This window comes from Stenella coeruleoalba (genome assembly GCF_951394435.1).
Source record: "Stenella coeruleoalba genome assembly, chromosome: 5".
In the NCBI taxonomy this organism is placed as follows: Eukaryota; Metazoa; Chordata; class Mammalia; order Artiodactyla; family Delphinidae; genus Stenella; species Stenella coeruleoalba.
Window position 1 is genome coordinate 50,255,524 of NC_137150.1, and position 19,383 is coordinate 50,274,906.

Below are 19,383 nucleotides of genomic sequence, written 5' to 3' on the forward strand. Positions count from 1 at the left end.
CTTGCCCGCCCGCTTGTTCTAATAAATCACTTCTTATCTATCACTTTGCCTCTCGCTGAATTCTTTCTGCCCTGAGACATAAAGAACCGGAGCTCCTCCTAGCCCCCCACCCTCTGAGATGCATTTCTGCAGTTTCACTGAGATGGGTCTCACACTCCTTATAGGAGTACTGAGTCCTCCGTGGGGCATCAGAACAGTAGGGCTGCTTGGGGAATCCACCACACACTAAGCCACCAGCAAACACCTGACTCAGAAGCATCTTCCTGGCCCAAATGGTCTCCAAGTATAATTATCTACCCACAACTTCAATAAAAAAAAAAAAAAAAGAGGCACTTCCCTGTGACTAAAACCACTCCCTAAAGTATTTCTGTGTGTATGAACTGGCACAGAAACAAGAACACTGAAAAGCACTGCACTTTAGAACAAAATTGACTAATGAAATACAAGGGAAAATCTAAAACACTGAGAGAAGTAAAGGGAATGAAATATTTTTAGGATCTTTCTCTCCTCTACTTTAAGTCAGTTCAATGAGCATGTTGGGGTCAGCTATACATTAGACTTTTAAGTGCTTTAAAAAGAGGTGATACTCCCTCTTGTGAGAGCACCAGAATTACAACTAACTGCTAAACAATCATCGACAGGAAGACACTGGAACTCACCAAAAAAGATACCCCACACCAAAAGACAAAGGAGAAGCCACAATGAGATGGCAGAAGGTGTGCAATCACAATAAAATCAAATCCCATAACTGCTGGGTGGGTGACTCACAAACTGGAGAACACTTATACCACAGAAGTCCACCCACTGGAGTGAAGGTTCTGAGCCCCACGTCAGGCTTCCCAAGCTGGGGGTCGGGCAACGGGAGGAGGAATTCCCAGAGAATCAGACTTTGAAGGCTAGCGGGATTTGATTGCAGGACTTTGACAGGACTGGGGGAAACAGAGACTCCACTCTTGGATGGCACACACAAAGTAGTGTGCACATCGGGACCCAGGGGAAGGAGCAGTAACCCCATAGAAGACTGAACCAGACCTACCTGCTAGTGTTGGAGGGTCTCTTGCAGAGTTGAGGTTGGCTGTGTCTCACCGGGAGGACAAGGAAGCTGGCAGCAGAAGCTCTGGAAAGCACTCCTTGAGGTGAGCCCTCCCAGAGTCTACGATTAGCCTCACAAAACAGCTGGGGTAGGCTCCAGGGTTGGGTCGCCTCAGGCCAAACAACCAACAGGGAGGGAACCCAGCCCCACCCAACAGCAGGCAAGCGGATTAAAGTTTTACTGAGCTCTGCCCACCAGAGCAACAACCAGCTCTACCCACCACCAGTGCCCCCCATCAGGAAGCTTGCACAAGCCTCTTAGATAGCCTCATCCACCAGAGGGCAGACAGCAGAAGCAAGAAGAACTACAGTTCTGCAGCCTGTGGAAGGAAAACCACATTCACAGGAAGATAGACAAGATGAAAAGGCAGAGCGCTATGTACTAGATGAAGGAACAAGATAAAACCCCAGAAAAACAACTAAGTGAAGTGGAGATAGGAAACCTTCCAGAAAAAGAATTCAGAATAATGATAGTAAGGATGATCCAGGACCTCGGAAAAAGAATGGAGGCAAAGATCGAGAAGATGCAAGAAATGTTTAACAAAGACCTACAAGAATTATAGAACAGACAAACAGAGATGAACAATACAATAACTGAAATGAAAAAATACACTAGAAGGCATCAGTAGCATAATAACTGAGGCAGAAGAACAGATAAGTGACCTGGAAGACAGAAAGGTGGAATTCACTGCCACGGAACAGAATAAAGAAAAAGGAATGAAAAGAAATGAAGACAGCCTAAAAGACTTCTGGGACAACATTAAATGCAACAACATTCCCTTTATAGGGGTCCCAGAAGGAGAAGAGAGAGAGAAAGGATCTGAGAAAACATGTGAAGAGATTATGGTCGAAAACCACATATTTAAAGTGACGAAAGGGAAGAATCTACAACCAAGATTACTCTACCTGGCAAGGATCTCATTCAGAATTGATGGAGAAATCAAAAGCTTTACAGACAAGCAAAAGCTAAGAGAATTCAGCACCACCAAACCAGCTCTACAACAAATGCTAAAGGAACTTCTCTAAGTAGGAAACACAAGAGAAGCAAAGGACCTACAAAAACAAACCCAAAACAATTAAGAAAATGGTAATACATTTTTTTTTAATATTTATTTGGTTGCACCAGGTCTTAGTTGTGGCAAGTGGGCTCCTTCAGTTGCGGCTCAAGATCTCCTTAGTTGCGGCTCACCAGCTCCTTAGTTGCGGCATGCGAACTCTTAGTTGCAGCATGCATGTGGGATCTAGTTCCCTGACCAGGGATTGAACCCGGGCCCCCTGCATTAGGAGCGCAGAGTCCTAATCACTGCGCCACCAGGGAAGTCCCGGTAATACATATTGATAATTACATTAAACGTGAATGGATTAAATGCTCCAACCAAAAGACACAGGTTCACTGAATGGATACAAAAACAAGACCCATATATATGCTGTCTGCAAGAGACCCACTTCAGACCTAGGGACACATACAGACTGAAAGTGAGGGGATGGAAAAAGATATTCCACTCAAATAGAAATCAAAAGAAAGCTGGAATACCAATTCTCATATCAGACAAAATAGACTTTAAAATAAAGACTATTACAAGAGACAAAGAAGGACACTACATAATGATCAAGGGATCAAATCAAGAAGAAGATATAACAATTGTAAATATTTATGCAACCGACACAGGAGCACCTCAATACATAAGGCAAATGCTAACAGCTATTAAAAGAGGAAATCGACAGTAACACAATAATAGTGGGGAACTTTAAGACCTCACTTACACCAATGGACAGATCATCCAAACAGAAAATTAATAAGGAAACACAAGCTTTAAATGACACAACAGACCGGATAGATTTAATTGATATTTATAGGACATTCCATCCAAAAACAGCAGATTACACTTTCTTCTCAAGTGCACACAGAACATTCTCCAGGATAGATCACATCTTGGGTCACAAATCAAGCCTCAGTAAATGTAAGAAAATTGAAATCATATCAAATGTCTTTTCTGACCACAATGCTATGAGATTAGAAATGAATTACAGGGGAAAAAAACGTAAAAAACGCAAACACACGGGGGCTAAACAATACGTTACTAAATAACCAAGAGGTCACTGAAGAAATCAAAGAGGAAATCAAAAAATACCTAGACACAAATGACAATGAAAACACGATGATCCAAAACCTATGGGATGCAGCAAAAACAGTTCCAAGAGGGAAGTTTATAGTGATACACTCCTACCTCAAGAAACAACAAACATCTCAAATAAACAATCTAACCTTACACCTAAAGGAACTAGAGAAAGAAGAACAAACAAAACCCAAAGTTAGTAGCAGGAAAGAAATCATAAAGATCAGAGCAGAAATAAATGAAATAGAAACAAAGAAAACAATAGCAAAGATCAATAAAACTAAAAGTTGGTTCTTCGAGAAGATATACAAAATTGATAAACCATTAGTCATACTCATCAAGAAAATGAGGGAGGGGACTCAAATCAATAAAATTAGAAATGAAAAAAAGAAGTTACAACAGACTCCACAGAAATACAAAGCATCCTAAGAGACTACTACAAGCAACTCTATGCCAATAAAATGGACAACCTGGAAGAAATGGACAAATTCTTAGAAAGGTATGACCTTCCAAGACTGAGCCAGGAAGAAATAAAAATATGAACAGACCAATCACAAGTAACGAAATTGAAACTGTGATTAAAAATCTTCCAACAAACAAAAGTCCAGGACCAGATGGCTTCACAGGTGAATTCTATCAAACATTTAGAGAAGCGCTAACACCTATCCTTCTCAAACTCTTCCAAAAAATTGCAGAGGAAGAAACACTCCCCAATTCATTCTATGAGGCCACCACCACGCTGACACCAAAACCAGACAAAGATACAAAAAAAGAAAATTACCGACCAATATCACTGATGAAAAAATGAAAAAATGCAAAACAAAATACTAGCAAACAGAATCCAACAACACATTAAAAGGATCATATACCATGATCAAGTGGGATTTATCCCAGGGATGCAAGGATTCTTCAATATATGCAAATCAATCAATGTGATACACCATATTAACAAATTGAAGAAGAAAAACCATATGATCATCTCAATAGATGCGGAGAAAGCTTTCAACAAAATTCAACACCAATTTATGATAAAAAATCTCCAGAAAGTGGGCATAGAGGGAACCTACCTCAACATAATAAAGGCCATATACGACAAACCCACAGCCAACATCATTCTCAATGGTGAAAAACTGAAAGCATTTCCTCTGAGATCAGGAACAAGACAAGGATGTCCACTCTCAGTACTATTATTCAACATAGTTTGGAAGTCCTAATCATGGCAATCAGAGAAGAAAAAGAAATAAAAGGAATCCAAATTGGAAAAGAGGAAGTAAAAGTGTCACTGTTTGCAGATGACATGATACTATACATAAAGAATCTTAAAGATGCCACCAGAAAACTACTAGAGCTAATCAATGAATTTGGTAAAGTTGCAGGATACAAAATTAATGCACAGAAATCTCTTGCATTCCTATACACTAATGATGAAAAATCTGAAAGAGAAATTAAGGAAACACTCCCATTTACCATTGCAACAAAAAGAATAAAATACCCAGGAATAAACCTACCTAGGGAAACAAAAGACCTGCATGCAGAAAACTATAAGACACTGATGAAAGAAATTAAAGATGATACCAACAGACGGAGTGATATAATATGTTCTTGGATTGGAAGAATCAATATTGTGAAAATGACTATACTACCCAAAGCAATCTACAGATTCAATGCAATCCCTATCAAATATCACTAATGGCATTTTTTACGGAACTAGAACAAAAAATCTTAAAATTTGTATGGAGACACAAAAGACCCCGAATAACCAAAGCAGTCTTGAGGGAAAAAAACGGAGCTAGAGGAATCGGACTCCCTGACTTCAGACTATAGTACAAAGCTACAGTAATCAAGACAATATGGTACTGGCACAAAAAAAGAAATATAGATCAATGGAACAGGATAGAATGCCCAGAGATAAACCCACGCACCAATGGTCAACTAATTCATGACAAAGGAGGCAAGGATATACAATGGAGAAAAGAGTCTCTTCAATAAGTAGTGCTGGGAAAACTGGACAGCTACATGTAAAAGAATGAAGTGAGAACACTCCCTAACACCATATACAAAAATAAACTCAAAATGGATTCGAGACCTAAATGTAAGACCAGACACTATAAAACTCTTAGAGGAAAACATAGGAAGAACACTCTTTGGCATAAATCACAGCAAGATCTTTTTTGATCCACCTCCTAGAGTAATGGAAATAAAAACAAAAATAAACAAATGGGACCTAATGAAACTGAAAAGTTTTTTTGCAAAGCAAAAGAAACTACAAACAAGATGAAAAGATAACCCTCAGAATGGGAGAAAATATTTGCAAACAAATCGACGGACAAAAGATTAATCTCCAAAATATATAAACAGCTCATGCAGCTCAATATTAAAAAAACAAACAGGGCTTCCCTGGTGGCACAGTAGTTGAGAGTCCGCCTGCCGATGCAGGGGACGCGGGTTCGTGCCCCAGTCCAGGAAGATCCCACATGCCACAGAGCAGCTAGGCCTGTGAGCCATGGCCACTGGGCCTGCGCGTCTGGAGCCTGTGCTCCGCAACAGGAGAGGCCACAACAGTGAGAGGCCCACGTACTGCAAAAAAAAAAAAAAAAAGACACATGCACCCCAAAGTTCATTGCAGCACTACTTACAATAGCAAGGACGTGGAAGCAACCTAAATGCCCATTGACAGACGAATGGATAAAGAAGATGTGGTACATACATACAATGGAATATTACTCAGCCATAAAAAGGAACAAAATTGGGTCATTTGTAGAGATGTGGATGAATCTAGAGACTGTCATACAGAGTGAAGTAAGTCAAAAAGAGAAAAACAAATATCATATATTAACACATATATGTGGAACCTAGAAAAATGGTAAAGAGGAACCGGTTTGCAGGGCAGAAATTGAGACACAGATGTAGAGAACAAACGTATGGACACCAAGGTGAGGAAAGTGGCAGCGGGGTGGTGGTGGTGGGATGAATTGGGAGATTGGGATTGACATGTATACACTAATATGTATAGAATGGATAACTAATAAGAATGTGCTGTATAAAAAAATAAATAAAATAAAATTCAAAAATTCCAAAAAATAAAAGGTGAGATACAAGTTTACATACAGTTTATTAAATTATATGCTTTACTAGAGAAAAAAACTGCACATAGGAGATTGGTTGTAGAAAACAGAAGGCGTAGAAGACTGATGGGGGGATTCCTGTAACAAATCTACCATTTTTCCAGCAGTGAGAAGAATAGTACCTTGAGTAGCATTTTCAAAGTTTCTATTTAAGAAAAATCTGAAGACAAAAAGGACAAAAATTATTCCTAAATCCCTGTACGTTATTATACTTCCTAAGGCGTTTTAGGAAGACAGATGAGTGTAAATCGCCATATAGGTGATCTCAGCAATAATTCAAAGAACTGAGTGCAAACTCAGTACACAATGGGGGGAAGAAATGCCCTTGACCTCTACCACTCCCCAAAAAACATAAATATTTGTATCTTAATTTCACTCCTGCAAAAAATAATGGAAACAAAATGATTAAATCCTACGTGGTAACTTGCTTTTCATTGTCCCAAATAAATAAATGCATAAATAGGACATTTAAAGGAAAACTAGAGGGAAAGATAAATATATGTATATTTATTTTTATATAAATAATTATTACATATCATAACATTATATAGAAAACTATATATATAACTATATATATATGAAAATATTTTTTTAACATTTTAAAACAGCAGAATGTTTTTGTTTGAATACAATCTTTAAAAAGCCAAATATAAGTAAATAACATGGTACTGGGTTATAACCCACAGTTTAAGATAAATATCCACGAGTCCATACTGATATATACAAATAATTGAATAAATAAACAAGTGGGGATGAAAAGACAAATCTGCCATGCGGAAGAATTCCAAATCATTTATGCAGCTGCTTGTCCCTACCGAAGAAGTGGAGTATAACTCGCCATCTCAATTGCGTGGGCTGTGCGGAGTGACCTCCTTCCAAAGAGTACAGTATTGGGAGGGGGGGAAAGAGTAACTTCACAGTGGAGGAACCTACCAAACACTCCCTCAGGCAGGTGATCAAAGTCAACATCACTAGTGATAAGTCATGTTGTTGGTGTGTACTCTTGACATGTGATGAGACCACCTCTGTGGTCTTCCTCTCAAAACTCATAACCCCAGTCTATTCATGAGAAAAACATCATGAAAATTCTAATTGATGGACATTCTACATGATACCTATGGGGTACCTAACCAGTACCTCTTTAAACGGTCAAGTTCATCAAAAACATGGAAAATCTGAGCAAGTGTCATAGCCCAGAGGAGCCTAAGGAGACATGATAACTAAATGTAACATGGTATCCTGGATGGGATCCTGGAACAGAAAAAGGACATTAGAGAAAACTGAGGAAATCTGAATAAAGTATGGACTTTAATAATAATGCATTAGTATTGGTTCTTTATAACAAATGTGCCATCCCAGTGTAAGCTGTTAGTAAGATAGGAAACCATAGTTTACACTGTATACCATCTTTGCAACTTTTCTATAAACCTTAAACAAAAAGTTTATTTTTAAAAAGGTAAATATACAAAATCATGTTTTTTTAATGAGATGCTTTTATTAACAGTAGAGTTCAGAGAAGCTCCAGAGCCCTGCTGTCTATATCTCTGACCCTATAGGGACTTCCCTGGTGGTCCAGTGGTTAAGACTCCACACTCCCAATGCAGCCGGTCCGGGTTCGATCCCTACTCAGGGAACTAGAGCCCGCATGCATACCGCAACTAAAAGAGCCCTCATGCTGCAACTGGAGATCTCAAGTGCCACAACTGAGACCCGGTGCAGCCAAATAAATAAATAAATATTTTTTGAAAAATCTTTAAAATATATATATCTCTGACCCCACCCGCTGCTCCAATCCTAGCTTGCCTCTCTGAAACCCAGAGCAGTTTGAAATCACTATCATGAAAAACTGGGACAAGTTACCATTACAAAACACCAGCCCATTTCGGGCAGCCTAGCAGCATTGAGCTGCGTGACTTCAACTGACTGTATTAGACCACAAGCTCTATGTGGGAACCACGTCTTAGCCACACAAGCGCATGCTGAGCGCTCTGTTGACAAAACACTCTGCTGACAAACTCACCAGCACCAGCAGGAGCAGCACCATTGCAAACACAAGGTGATGGCTTTCACTGCCAGCCCTACTGGCCTTTCTTGGCCACAGATCTGCAAAAATTACTTCCCCATTCGTCAAGTCTGTTCCCTGTGAGATCAGATAGGACAAACCTCTCCAACATGCTCTTCTGGCCTCCTGGAGTCTTACAGAGTGATGCACACTCCCCCTCACCCCCATAACCCCACCCAAACACCACCTCCGGTAGAACTCAAAAAAGGAGGGAAACAGGAGATTCCGAAAATCGATCAGGTTTATTTTATACTACTTTCATGTTTAACTGATCCATTTTATCACAGATTAATCACCCACAGGACAAATGGGTACAGCTGAATCAAGCCCTTACGCTCTCTCTGCAAATGAAAGTTAACATTCACACAGAGAGCAAAAGACTTTGTTCCCCATCAGTTGAGAGTGGCCATTGTTCCAAACGGCAGTAATATCTCAGCAATGAATCTCTGTCATGAAAGTAACATCTGTGGAGTCAGGAAAGAACTATTGCGAAAACAGATGAATCACTTGGGAACCCAGGGTTCACACTAACATCACATACTTATGTAGCAGTTTGGAGAGGCATTCATTTTACAAGTAATTAGTGAGCACACACTACATGCCAGGCAAATCCTAGCTCTCATGGAGCTTATGTTCTTATGTAGGAAACTCAATATTTAAGAAAACAATACATGAAGAAAAATTCATAGTGATAAGTGCTGGGGTGAAAATCACCCACGGTAAAATGCTAGGATGATGAGGCTGTGGGCGAGGTAATACGGACGGATCGGGGAGGCAGATTTTATGGTCGGGAAAGACTTGCCAGACAGGTAATATGTGAACTTTTTGTCACTGACCCAAATGTCAAAGAGATGCAAGCCATGCAAAGACTTGGGAGAAGGGTGTTCCTAGCAGAGGGAACGGCACAATGCAAAGGCCCTAAAATGGAACCAGGTTGGTGTGTTCCAGAAACAAAAACCTCCTGACAATCCCCAGAGATGGGCAACGGTAGTTCAGAAAGGTGAAATCTGAGGCCAACGTGGAAATAAACCCAGCACAGCCAACGGCCCGGCTAGTCTCCAAGCACCACGCAGAGCTGTGTCCTTAGCTGGGAAGCTAGGCCCCAAAAGCACTGAGTGCGGGGAATCAGGCCCTCATCTGAGAAACACGTGCATGGGGCAAAGAGGCAGCCTCTGAAAGCTGTTTCACAGGAAGAGAATTTGAGGCCAAACATAAAAATCAAGACTCCTGTGCAATGTGGCCAGGGCCCAGCAGCCCAAATGACTTGATACTATACAGGGCACATGAGGTCCCAGGGCTGGGCAGCGAGCGCCCACAAGGGCCAAGCAGGTGCACGGGAGGATCGTCAAAACCCAAAGGGAACTCACTATATACTGCACTGAGTCTCCCCCAGCCCAAGAATCCCAATTTAGTAGGAATGTGACAGACCTGGGAATCTGAAGTTAAATAAGTTCCCAGGTGATTCTGTTTAGCCAGATCTTAGAATGACTGTGATTGGGAGTGAGGAGAGGGCAAGCTTGTCCTGGAGGGGAAAGTTGAGTCTGAAGAATCCTATCTCTACAAACGAACAGAATCAAGGACTGAAGTGAATGCAGTAAAAGCATCTGGTATAACTCAGTGTCCATTCATAATTTTAAAAATTATTTAAAAAGAAAAAGGGAAGTAAAATTTTATAGTCTAATAAAGATTATCTAAAAAATGTATAGCTTTGGGCTTCCCTGGTGGCGCAGTGGTTGAGAGTCCGCCTGCCGATGCAGGGGACACTGGTTCGTGCCCCAGTCCTGGAAGATCCCACATGCCGCGGAGCGGCTGGGCCCGTGAGCCATGGCCGCTGGGCCTGCGTGTCCGGAGCCTGTGCTCCACGGCGGGAGAGGCCACAACAGTGAGAGGCCCGCGTACCGCAAAAAAAAAAAAAAAAAAAAAAAAATATAGCTGATATCATTTATGGAGAATTTGAGAGTATTCTCCTAGGAATAGGAATGAAACAAGATTGACAGCTATTACCACTTATCTTCAATGCCATTATAGATGTCATATTTAATGCAATTAAATAAGGAAAAGAAAAAAATCTTCTACAGGTTGGGAAGAAAAAAAATAAAGTGAATGCAGTTGAAATAAAAATATATATATATGAAACCAAAACTGTACCAGCTAATAGGAAAATACAGTTAAGAACATTGTGTAACTAGGTGTATTCCTTTCCCTCCAGCCCCATCTCCAAATTCAGGAGACATTACCTTTGTTTTCAATATAATGTATTCAGTGTAAGTTTAAAATCTAAACTTAGGCTATATGATGTTTCATAATGTCATGTTTAACATTGGCTCATGAAATTCCTGAGAATTTAAAACCAGCTCTCAGCATGAGCCAGTTCCTGCGTACCACTGGCAAAAGCTTTTAAAAAAACAGTCCACTGCCTTTCCCTTCCTTTCCCTCTTCAGGTCTTAGTCTTCTCTTCCCTACAATCAATGTACAGTCTTCACATCTGCTCCTAGGAGCCCCACGGTTCCAGCTGCTGAGGGGCAGCTGGTGCCAGGAGGTGGGTGGGGAGGGGGATGGGAGGAAGCAGCTGGCTCACTGGCCCCATCTAGGACTCATCAAGAATGCCTGTGCTTGGGGTGTTTTACATACTGGGATTTCATACAAGAGCTCATTCAGAAAAGCAGTTCTTGGGGGCAGGGCGGGGAACAGTAACGACAATGTTTTTCTTCAAGTGTGAAAAGTGCTGGTCTAGGTTATTGACACACAGTCTACACGTCCATCCATGATGGTGCAGATACGTGTTACCCACACCCTAATAAAGCTGGTGGTGCCAACGATGCCCTCCTCCAATCTAATGTAAAGCTAAAGAACGTGATGGGAGGGATATTTTTCCAACACAGCACGTGCTAGTTCACTCTCACCTTGAGAGTGCACTCTATTCTTAATTCTAAATACATTTTTAAAATACACCTCTAGGGCTTCCCTGGTGGCGCAGTGGTTGAGAGTCCGCCTGCCGATGCAGAAGACGCGGGTTCGTGCCCCGGTCTGGGAAGATCCCACATGCCGCGGCTGGTCCTGTGAGCCATGGCCGCTGAGCCTGCGCGACCGGAGCCTGTGCTCCACAACGGGAGAGGCCACTACAGTGAGAGGTCCGCGTACCGCAAAAAAAAAAAAAAAAAAAAAAAACACACCTCTATACAGGCGCTCCTTGGTAAAGAGCAATGAATCCTGTTTCTACTAAATGCCATCCTATGCTTATAAATTAAGAAAAATCAAATTTTCTACCTAATGTCAAAACACATACCCAAAAAGTATGACTGTCAACGGCATACAGTCCATTCTCCCTAGTTGTAACCAGCTCTGCTGCCAGAAGTCTTCCTACTGCTTCTCATCACTGGGGTCTCACGGAATGTCATTCTCACTCAAGAACTCCTCCCGGGCAAAATTAATTTCTCCCTCGTCCACATTCCCATAGGGCCCCACCTCCATGTCTCCTCCAGCAGTGATTCCAGTTTGCTTGGTTATTTACGGATGTCACTCCTGCTGGATTTGGGGTGGAGCAGGGAGGGCGATGTGAAAGAGGGGAACCTAAAATTTACTGTGTCATTTCTATGTTCTAGGCTCTACGCTAAATGCTTTACAGGCATCGTTTCCTGTGGTCCTCACAATAATCCTATGAGATAGGTACTATTTTTATCCCAATTCTACAGATAGGTATAAGGGATTTTTTTTTTTTTTTTTTTTTTTTTTTTTTGCGGTACGCGGGCCTCTCACTGTTGTGGCCTCTCCCGTTGTGGAGCACAGGCTCCGGACGCGCAGGCTCAGCGGCCATGGCTCACGGGCCCAGCCGCTCCGCGGCATGTGGGATCTTCCCGGACCGGGGCACGAACCCGTGTCCCCTGCATCGGCAGGCGGACTCTCAACCACTGCGCCACCAGGGAAGCCCGGTATAGGGGATTTTTAAGTTACTTGGCTCAGGCTACATGGTGCTAGAGTCCTCAGGATCTGAATCCTAGCTCTCTGGCTCCTAGGACAAGGCCTGTGGTCATTATTCCTCCTAGTGAGGAACGTGTGCGGCTCAACTGTGTCTTACTGTTATTTACCTTACTTGCTTTACAAGACCCGCTTCGCTTTGTCACTGTCTCATCACCCTGCATTTCCAGCCAAGACACTGGCAGCTTGGGGTTGGGACTGCGGTGAGGTGAGGGTTAGGGTTAAAAATCTTTGCTCTGTGTTCCTAGCTTTGAAATATTTAGCATCTACAATATCCTATCAGGTGATTTTTTTTTTTCCTTAGGATAATAGGATTCTGGAACCTGCATCTCAGTCCACTGCTACCTCCCCAATATCCTTACTTCAAAGGACTCTTTCATCAGAATTTAGGTAGAAAACACTGCAGGAAAAGGACAATAAAATGAGTACAGCTGCTAATTCAAAATGCCACAGACTGTCCACTCCACATCTATAAATTTATTTCTAAAAATAGTTAAATGGCACAGCAGAACAAATAAATAAGTAAAACATTCACTATGAAAACCTTCTTTTTGGGAAATATTTACATATTTTGAATAATGAATCACACCATCTTGCTTTATCCTTTAAATGCACCCTTTGATTCTGCTCACACTTACTGAACACTACAATGGACAGTGGCAAAAACACAGTCTGTGACCTCTCACAAGGAAGATGGGTGATAAAATAATTTCAAACCCAGTGATTCTAATATTATGCTATATGTAAAATTCATTCATATAAAACTAGTGTAAACAAAAACAAACTAGGTTGGTATGAAGATCCTAAGCAGGGGCTAAAAGTTCCCTGGTATCTCCCTGTCCACATGCTTTGTTAATTAGCAATAGTTTTAAGCAAAAGTAAGATCACTTCAAGATAAAGACCTGAATGTAAGACCTGAAACTGTAAAACTCCTAGGAAAAAAACATAGGCAGTATGCTCTTTTTTTTTCTTTTTTTTTGTGGTACGCGGGCCTCTCCCTGTTGTGGCCTCTGCTCCGGATGAGCAGGCCCAGCGGCCATGGCTCACGGGACCAGCCGCTCCGCGGCATGTGGGATCCTCCCAGACCAGGGCACGAACCCGTGTCCCCTGCATCGGCAGGCAGACTCTCAACCACTGCACCACCAGGGAAGCCCAGACAGTATGCTCTTTGACAATGGTCTTATTAGCAATATCTTTTGGGATATGTCTCCTCAGGCAAGGGAAACAAAAGCAAAAATAAATAAGTGAGACTACATCAAACCAAAAAGCTTCTGAACAGCAAAGGAAGCCATCAACAAAACGAAAAGACAACCTACTAAATGGGAGAAGATATTTGCAAATCATACATTCAATAAGGGGTTAATAATTCGAAATATATAAAGAACACATATAATTCAACAACAAAAAAACAAATGACCCAGTTTAAAAATGAGCAGAGGAGATGAATAAACATTTTTCCAAGAAGACATACAGATGGCCAACAGGCACATGAAAAGATGTTCAACATCACTAATTATTAGGGAAATCCAAATCAAAACCACAATGAGATATCACCTCATGCCTGTTAGAATGGCTATTATCAAAAAGGCAAGCAATAACAAGTGTTGGTGAAGATGTGGAGAAAAGGGAACCCTCAGTGTACTTTTGGTGGGACTGTAAATTGGTGCAGCCACTTTGGAAAACAGTGTGGAGGTTCCTCAAAAAATTAAGACTAGAACTAACTACCATATGATCCAGCTATCCCATTTATGGGTATTTATCCAAAGAATACAAAACACTAATTTAAAAAGGTATATGCACCCTATGTTCATTGCAGCATTATTTATAATAGCCAAGATATGAAAACAACCAAAGTGCCCATCAATGAATGAATGGATAAAAAAGATGTGGTATATACAATGGAATATAACTCAGCCATAAAAAAGATGAAATCTCGCCATTTGCACAATATAAATGGACCTTGAGGGTATTATGCTAAGTGAAATAAGTCAGAGAAAAACAAATACTATATGATTTCACTCATTTGTGGAATATTAAAAAAAAAAAAAAACAAAAGAGCAAAAAAAAGAACAAACCTACCAAAGCAAACCAAACACGTAGATACAGAGAACAGAGCAGTGGTTGCCAGAGGGGAAGGGCCAGGCTTTGGTGGGGGAGGGTGAAATGGGTAAAGGGGGTCAACTCTATGGAGACAGATGGAAACAAAATGTTGGTGGCTGTAGCGTATACAGAAGTAGAAATATACTGTTGTACACATGAAACTTACATAATGTTATAAATCTATGTAACCTCAATAAAAAATAATAAATAATCACTTCAAGATAAACCAAAGAAAAGATAATTCTCAACTACATTTGACATTTCAAAGGGCACTGTTAAGAGGAACCACACGGAAGCCCGGGCTTGTGTAAAGAGCTGACGAAGGTTTCAGCACCCTGTCTTCCCCTGTGCTGGCTCCTCTCTCCCTCTCCACCACCTTCCCTTGTCCATGTTTATTCCTTATTCCCCTTCATCCAAATGTAACTTACTCTCTGCAAAAGACGACTTTGAAAAAAATCACTGTTGAATATTGAACTTTGATTTTCCTGTCCTTAATATAAAGTTTGGCAGTTTATGCCCTTAGAAGTCTCTCCCTCTCTCATCAAAAGAGCCACAACCAAAGTTATTTTTATTTCCATGTTGCTCTTGGCTCATTTTCTTTTGTGCGTCAGAGGCTTTCAAAAGGTTCCCGACTCTAGATCCAAAAAGCTCAAAAAATGATTGAGTACAGGATAAAATATTCCTCTCATCCAGAGGGGAGCCTGAGGTCATAGGTAGGCATCACCAGCATCTGGGGAAAGAATCTGGGGTTCTGAAGCCCTGAGCAGCAAGACTCTCCAGGACCCACAGTCACCCACAAGCTTCTGCTCCATCTGCCCGGAACATAACCCAGGACTTTATTTAGCAGATTGCCTCTGGAATGGTCATAATGATTATTAAAATGTTGAAGAGTTTCCCCACGACTGGCAAATACTGCCCCCCACCAAAATACACACCTTGGCCTCCCCAGGTCCTCTCAGGATCCCTGTCCCAAACTCCTTACAATCAAGAGGCAAGGAGACCAGTAGAAAGTCTCCAGGACCCTCCCCCAGTGCTCACAGAGCTGGACATAACCACACTCCACTTTAATTTCCTCTACTGAAAAACAAGGGCATTGAATTGATTCTCTGAGTTGCACTTTGATTGCAATTATGTCAAATTATTTATCCCTGAGGACAAGGACAAGATAGGAATATAACAGTATGAAAAAAGTTCATCTGTTAGGAGGGTGGAATCTCGGGTTATATTTTTCTGATGAGACAGCAGTGCCAAAACCCTGGGTTCAGGATGCCTGGGATGGAATCCCAGGTCTGCCATGGGCTAGCTGTATAATCTCGCTGTGCCTCAAATTATCTCATCTATAAAATGGGGATGGTAGGACTATTACCTACTTCACAGGGTTGTTTTGAGAATAAAATGTATTCATGTTTGTAAATCGCTTAGAATAGTACTTAGCGCACAGTAAGCACCTTTAAGTGTTGATTAAATAAGCAAATCATGTTATTCTGTCCCAGAATATTTGTTCAATAAATTCAAAAATTAAGCAACTTTCACAACACAAAGGAAAAAAATAACTGAGACAGTATGAAACACTTACATATCCATATACTGTTGTTTAATAACCCAGCACTAAAACATCTGAGATCCAGATTTTACACTGCACTGTGTGCATTTAGGGAAACTAACACATTGGAAGGCATTTCCACTGCAGCATGAGATATGATTTGTACCACTCCTTTTCTAATCAGAAATGTCACAGGCTTATGGGAAATTTAGGTTACAAGTTTCTCATTTTAACCCTGCAAAAACATTTACCCATATCCTGGTGGGAGAATACATTTTATTTTGTGGTGCTAAGACTTAAAGGATTATAAACATAAAACCAGGCCTCGCACAGCTACAGCTTCTCTCGCGGACACAATGACTCAAACTAAGAGTTTAAAGGGCCATATCTTATGGGCTGGGTCCTCTGGCATCAATCTTTAAAAACACCTACAGTGGAAAAGAAACTGCTACACCTAGCAGCTAGTTTGATCAAAACTCCTTTTAGAGAACTTCCCTGGTGGCACGGTGGTTAAGAATCTGCCTGCCAATGCAGGGGACACAGGTTTGATCCCTGGTCGGGGAAGATCCCACATGCCGCAGAGCAACTAAGCCCATGCGCCACATCTACTGAGCCTGCGCTCTAGAGCCCACGAGTCACAACTACTGAGTCCGTGAGCCACAACTACTGAGCCTGCATGCCACAACTACTGAAGCAAGCACGCTTAGAGCCCGAGCTCCAAAACAAGAGAAGCCACAGCAATGAGAAGCCCTAGCACCTCAACGAAGAGTAGCCCCCACTCGCCACAACTAGAGAAAGCCCAAGCGCAGCAACGAAGACCCAATGCAGCCAAAATTAAATAAATAAATAAATTTATATAAAAAAAAGAACATTAAAAAAAAAGCAAACTCCTTCTAATTACTAAAAGGTTGCCACAACCTGAGCTCAAGCATAATTTAGAAACATGCTACTGCACTGCTAAGGAGACAAAAGTATTTCATTTTTCTGTTAGAGATTAAGGAGAGGAAACTATCAACAATAACTCCAGGGAATTCCCTGGTGGTCCAGTGGTTAAGACTCAGAGCTCTCACTGCCCAGGGTGCGGGTTCAACCCCTGGTCTGGAAACTAAGATCCCACAAGCTGCCCGGTGTGGCCCAAAAAAACCAAAATCAAAACAAAACCAAAAAACTCCCTTACCTGTTTCTCCCACTTAATAGTTAAACCTCACAGTACCTTTACACACAAATTTAAATAGCTCACGAGTTTATCCTCATAGAGTAATGTATTAGACCTTTCCTGATGGAGGTAAGATTTACTAAACACAGTCTGGCTACAGCTTTTCAATTTTCTTCTTTAAAAGTGAATTTCTCTAAAGCTATGAGAAGGAACTCAAATTTTGCTTAGTGAGAAAACTAAAGCTTGAATTACAATCATTATCATTAAAATGTTATTAAAACCCTAAAAAAAATGAAAAGAGTTTTGTGGAGGGATAGTGGCAATGGTAACACAATAATATGAAAGTACTTAATGACACTAAACATTATACCAAAAAATAGTTAAAATGAGGACTTCCCTGGTGGCACAGTGGTTAGGAATCCGCCTGCCAATGCAGTGGACACGGGTTTGAGCCCTGGTCTGGGAAGATCCCACAAGTCGTGGAGCAGCTGGGCCCCTGCGTCACAACTGCTGAGACTGCGCTCTGGTGCCCGCGAGCCACAACTGTTGAGCCCGTGTGTCTAGAGCCCGTGCTCCGCAACAGAAGAAGCCACCGCAGCGAAGAGTGGACCCCACTCTCCACAACTGAGAGGGCCCATGAGCAGCAATGAAGACCCAAGGCAACCAAGAATAAATAAATAAATTTATTTTAAAAGAAAAGTTAAAATGACAAATTTTATGTTATGTGTATCTTAGCACAATAAAAATAAAGTGAAATAAAATAACTAAAATACCCTGTAAGGGCTTCCCTGGTGGCGCAGTGGTTGAGAGTCCGCCTGGCGATGCAGGGGAAAATGGGTTCGTGCCCCGGTCCAGGAAGATCCCACATGTAGCGTAGCGGCGGGGCCCGTGAGCCATGGCCGCTGAGCCTGCGCGTCTGGAGCCTGTGCTCCGCAAAGGGAGAGGCCACAACAGTGAGAGGCCCCCATACCGCAAAAAAGAAAAAAAACAAAGAAAAAACAAAAAAAACAACAACCCTGTAAGACTTAAAGGTAAATGAAATTTATAACAAATGATTTTCAATTAAGAAACACATATTTAGTAATCAGACAACTTCTAAGGAGCAGGGTCCCCCCACGACCTAGTTGAAAGTGCATCAACAAGCCTAAATGAGTGTTAGGCAGCACTTCTCGCCATGGTTCACAAATATTCTGACATCAGGAACAAACATGGTGAAGACACACTTTCCTCAAAGCCATAAATACTCACACTTTTTATATGGATTGTGAGTTACACTAGATCCTGAGAAGACAGGCTGGGAGCTCAGACAATTAGTGAAAAGATCCTCAAACAACATTTAAAGGCTGTGTACAAACTCAAGCTAAAAGCCTGTGTACAATTCACTTGTATGTATGTTATCACAAAACATTTAATACTATTAAAAATTTAATAAGAATTTAAGAAATTCTTATTCAAATAGGCAGTGTGTAATTGTGGAGCCTGTTAATAGTTCAAGCCGTAGATTCTTTCCATTCTTTCCATTCTTTACACTTTCACTGCACCACCATTAACTGGCCATTTAACACAGCACAGAGGACTCTGGACACCTGGTCTCCCCAAAGCCCTGAGAAAGCACTCAAAGGGCGATCTAAACTGTAACAGGCAGGCCTGGCAGATAAAGTTAAGGGAACTCCTCATTCTGGGGAAAAACCTAGCGATAATCAAATGCAGAAACCCTTATGATCAGTAAGAATCTACTTGCGTTTAGTACTTCACAGAGGAAGTAAAGAAGGCAATAATCGGAGACTAGGAGAGGGAGCAAATATAGGCGTGGCGGTAGCTCTGGACTGATTCTACAAGGGTAGTTCTGAAGGGCTTAACAAAATCCTATTCAAGGCTTGGAGCACCACGCTCTTGGATCTGAGACCTAAGTCCCACATACCTGGAGCTGGAGCGAGAAAAACAAGTCCCTTCACACACGCCCAGCTCCTTGCCCCCCACCTTGCCCTGCCCGACTCCGGCGTCATCACTTCGTGGGCCCCGCAGCGGGCAGCTGTGTGGCCACACGCCCGGGACCGTTCATCTGGCGGGCTGGGCTCCAAGCCTCGGAACGCAGCACTTCCTGGTTGGTCCGGGATGCTGGTCCCATCGCGCCCACCATCCCGGTCATCCCATAGCGCACGCGAACCCTCGGGCGCGCGAGATGACCTGGGGTCACCGGAAACACTGTACTG

The 19,383-nt window shown here is 41.8% G+C and overlaps 1 protein-coding gene across 2 annotated transcripts in view; it reads right to left on the minus strand.

The window, feature by feature from the left end:
• PLD1 (phospholipase D1) overlaps window positions 1-19,176 on the minus strand; it is a gene marked incomplete at its 5' end in the record, with an annotated part of 202,545 nt that extends 183,369 nt beyond the window's left edge. For both annotated transcript variants that reach the window (XM_079923385.1, XM_079923388.1), the window contains one exon: window positions 19,092-19,176. In XM_079923385.1, coding sequence (XP_079779511.1) covers window positions 19,092-19,176 — 85 coding nt within the window. The remainder of the gene's footprint in view (window positions 1-19,091) is intronic.
• Window positions 19,177-19,383: the final 207 nt, after the last annotated feature.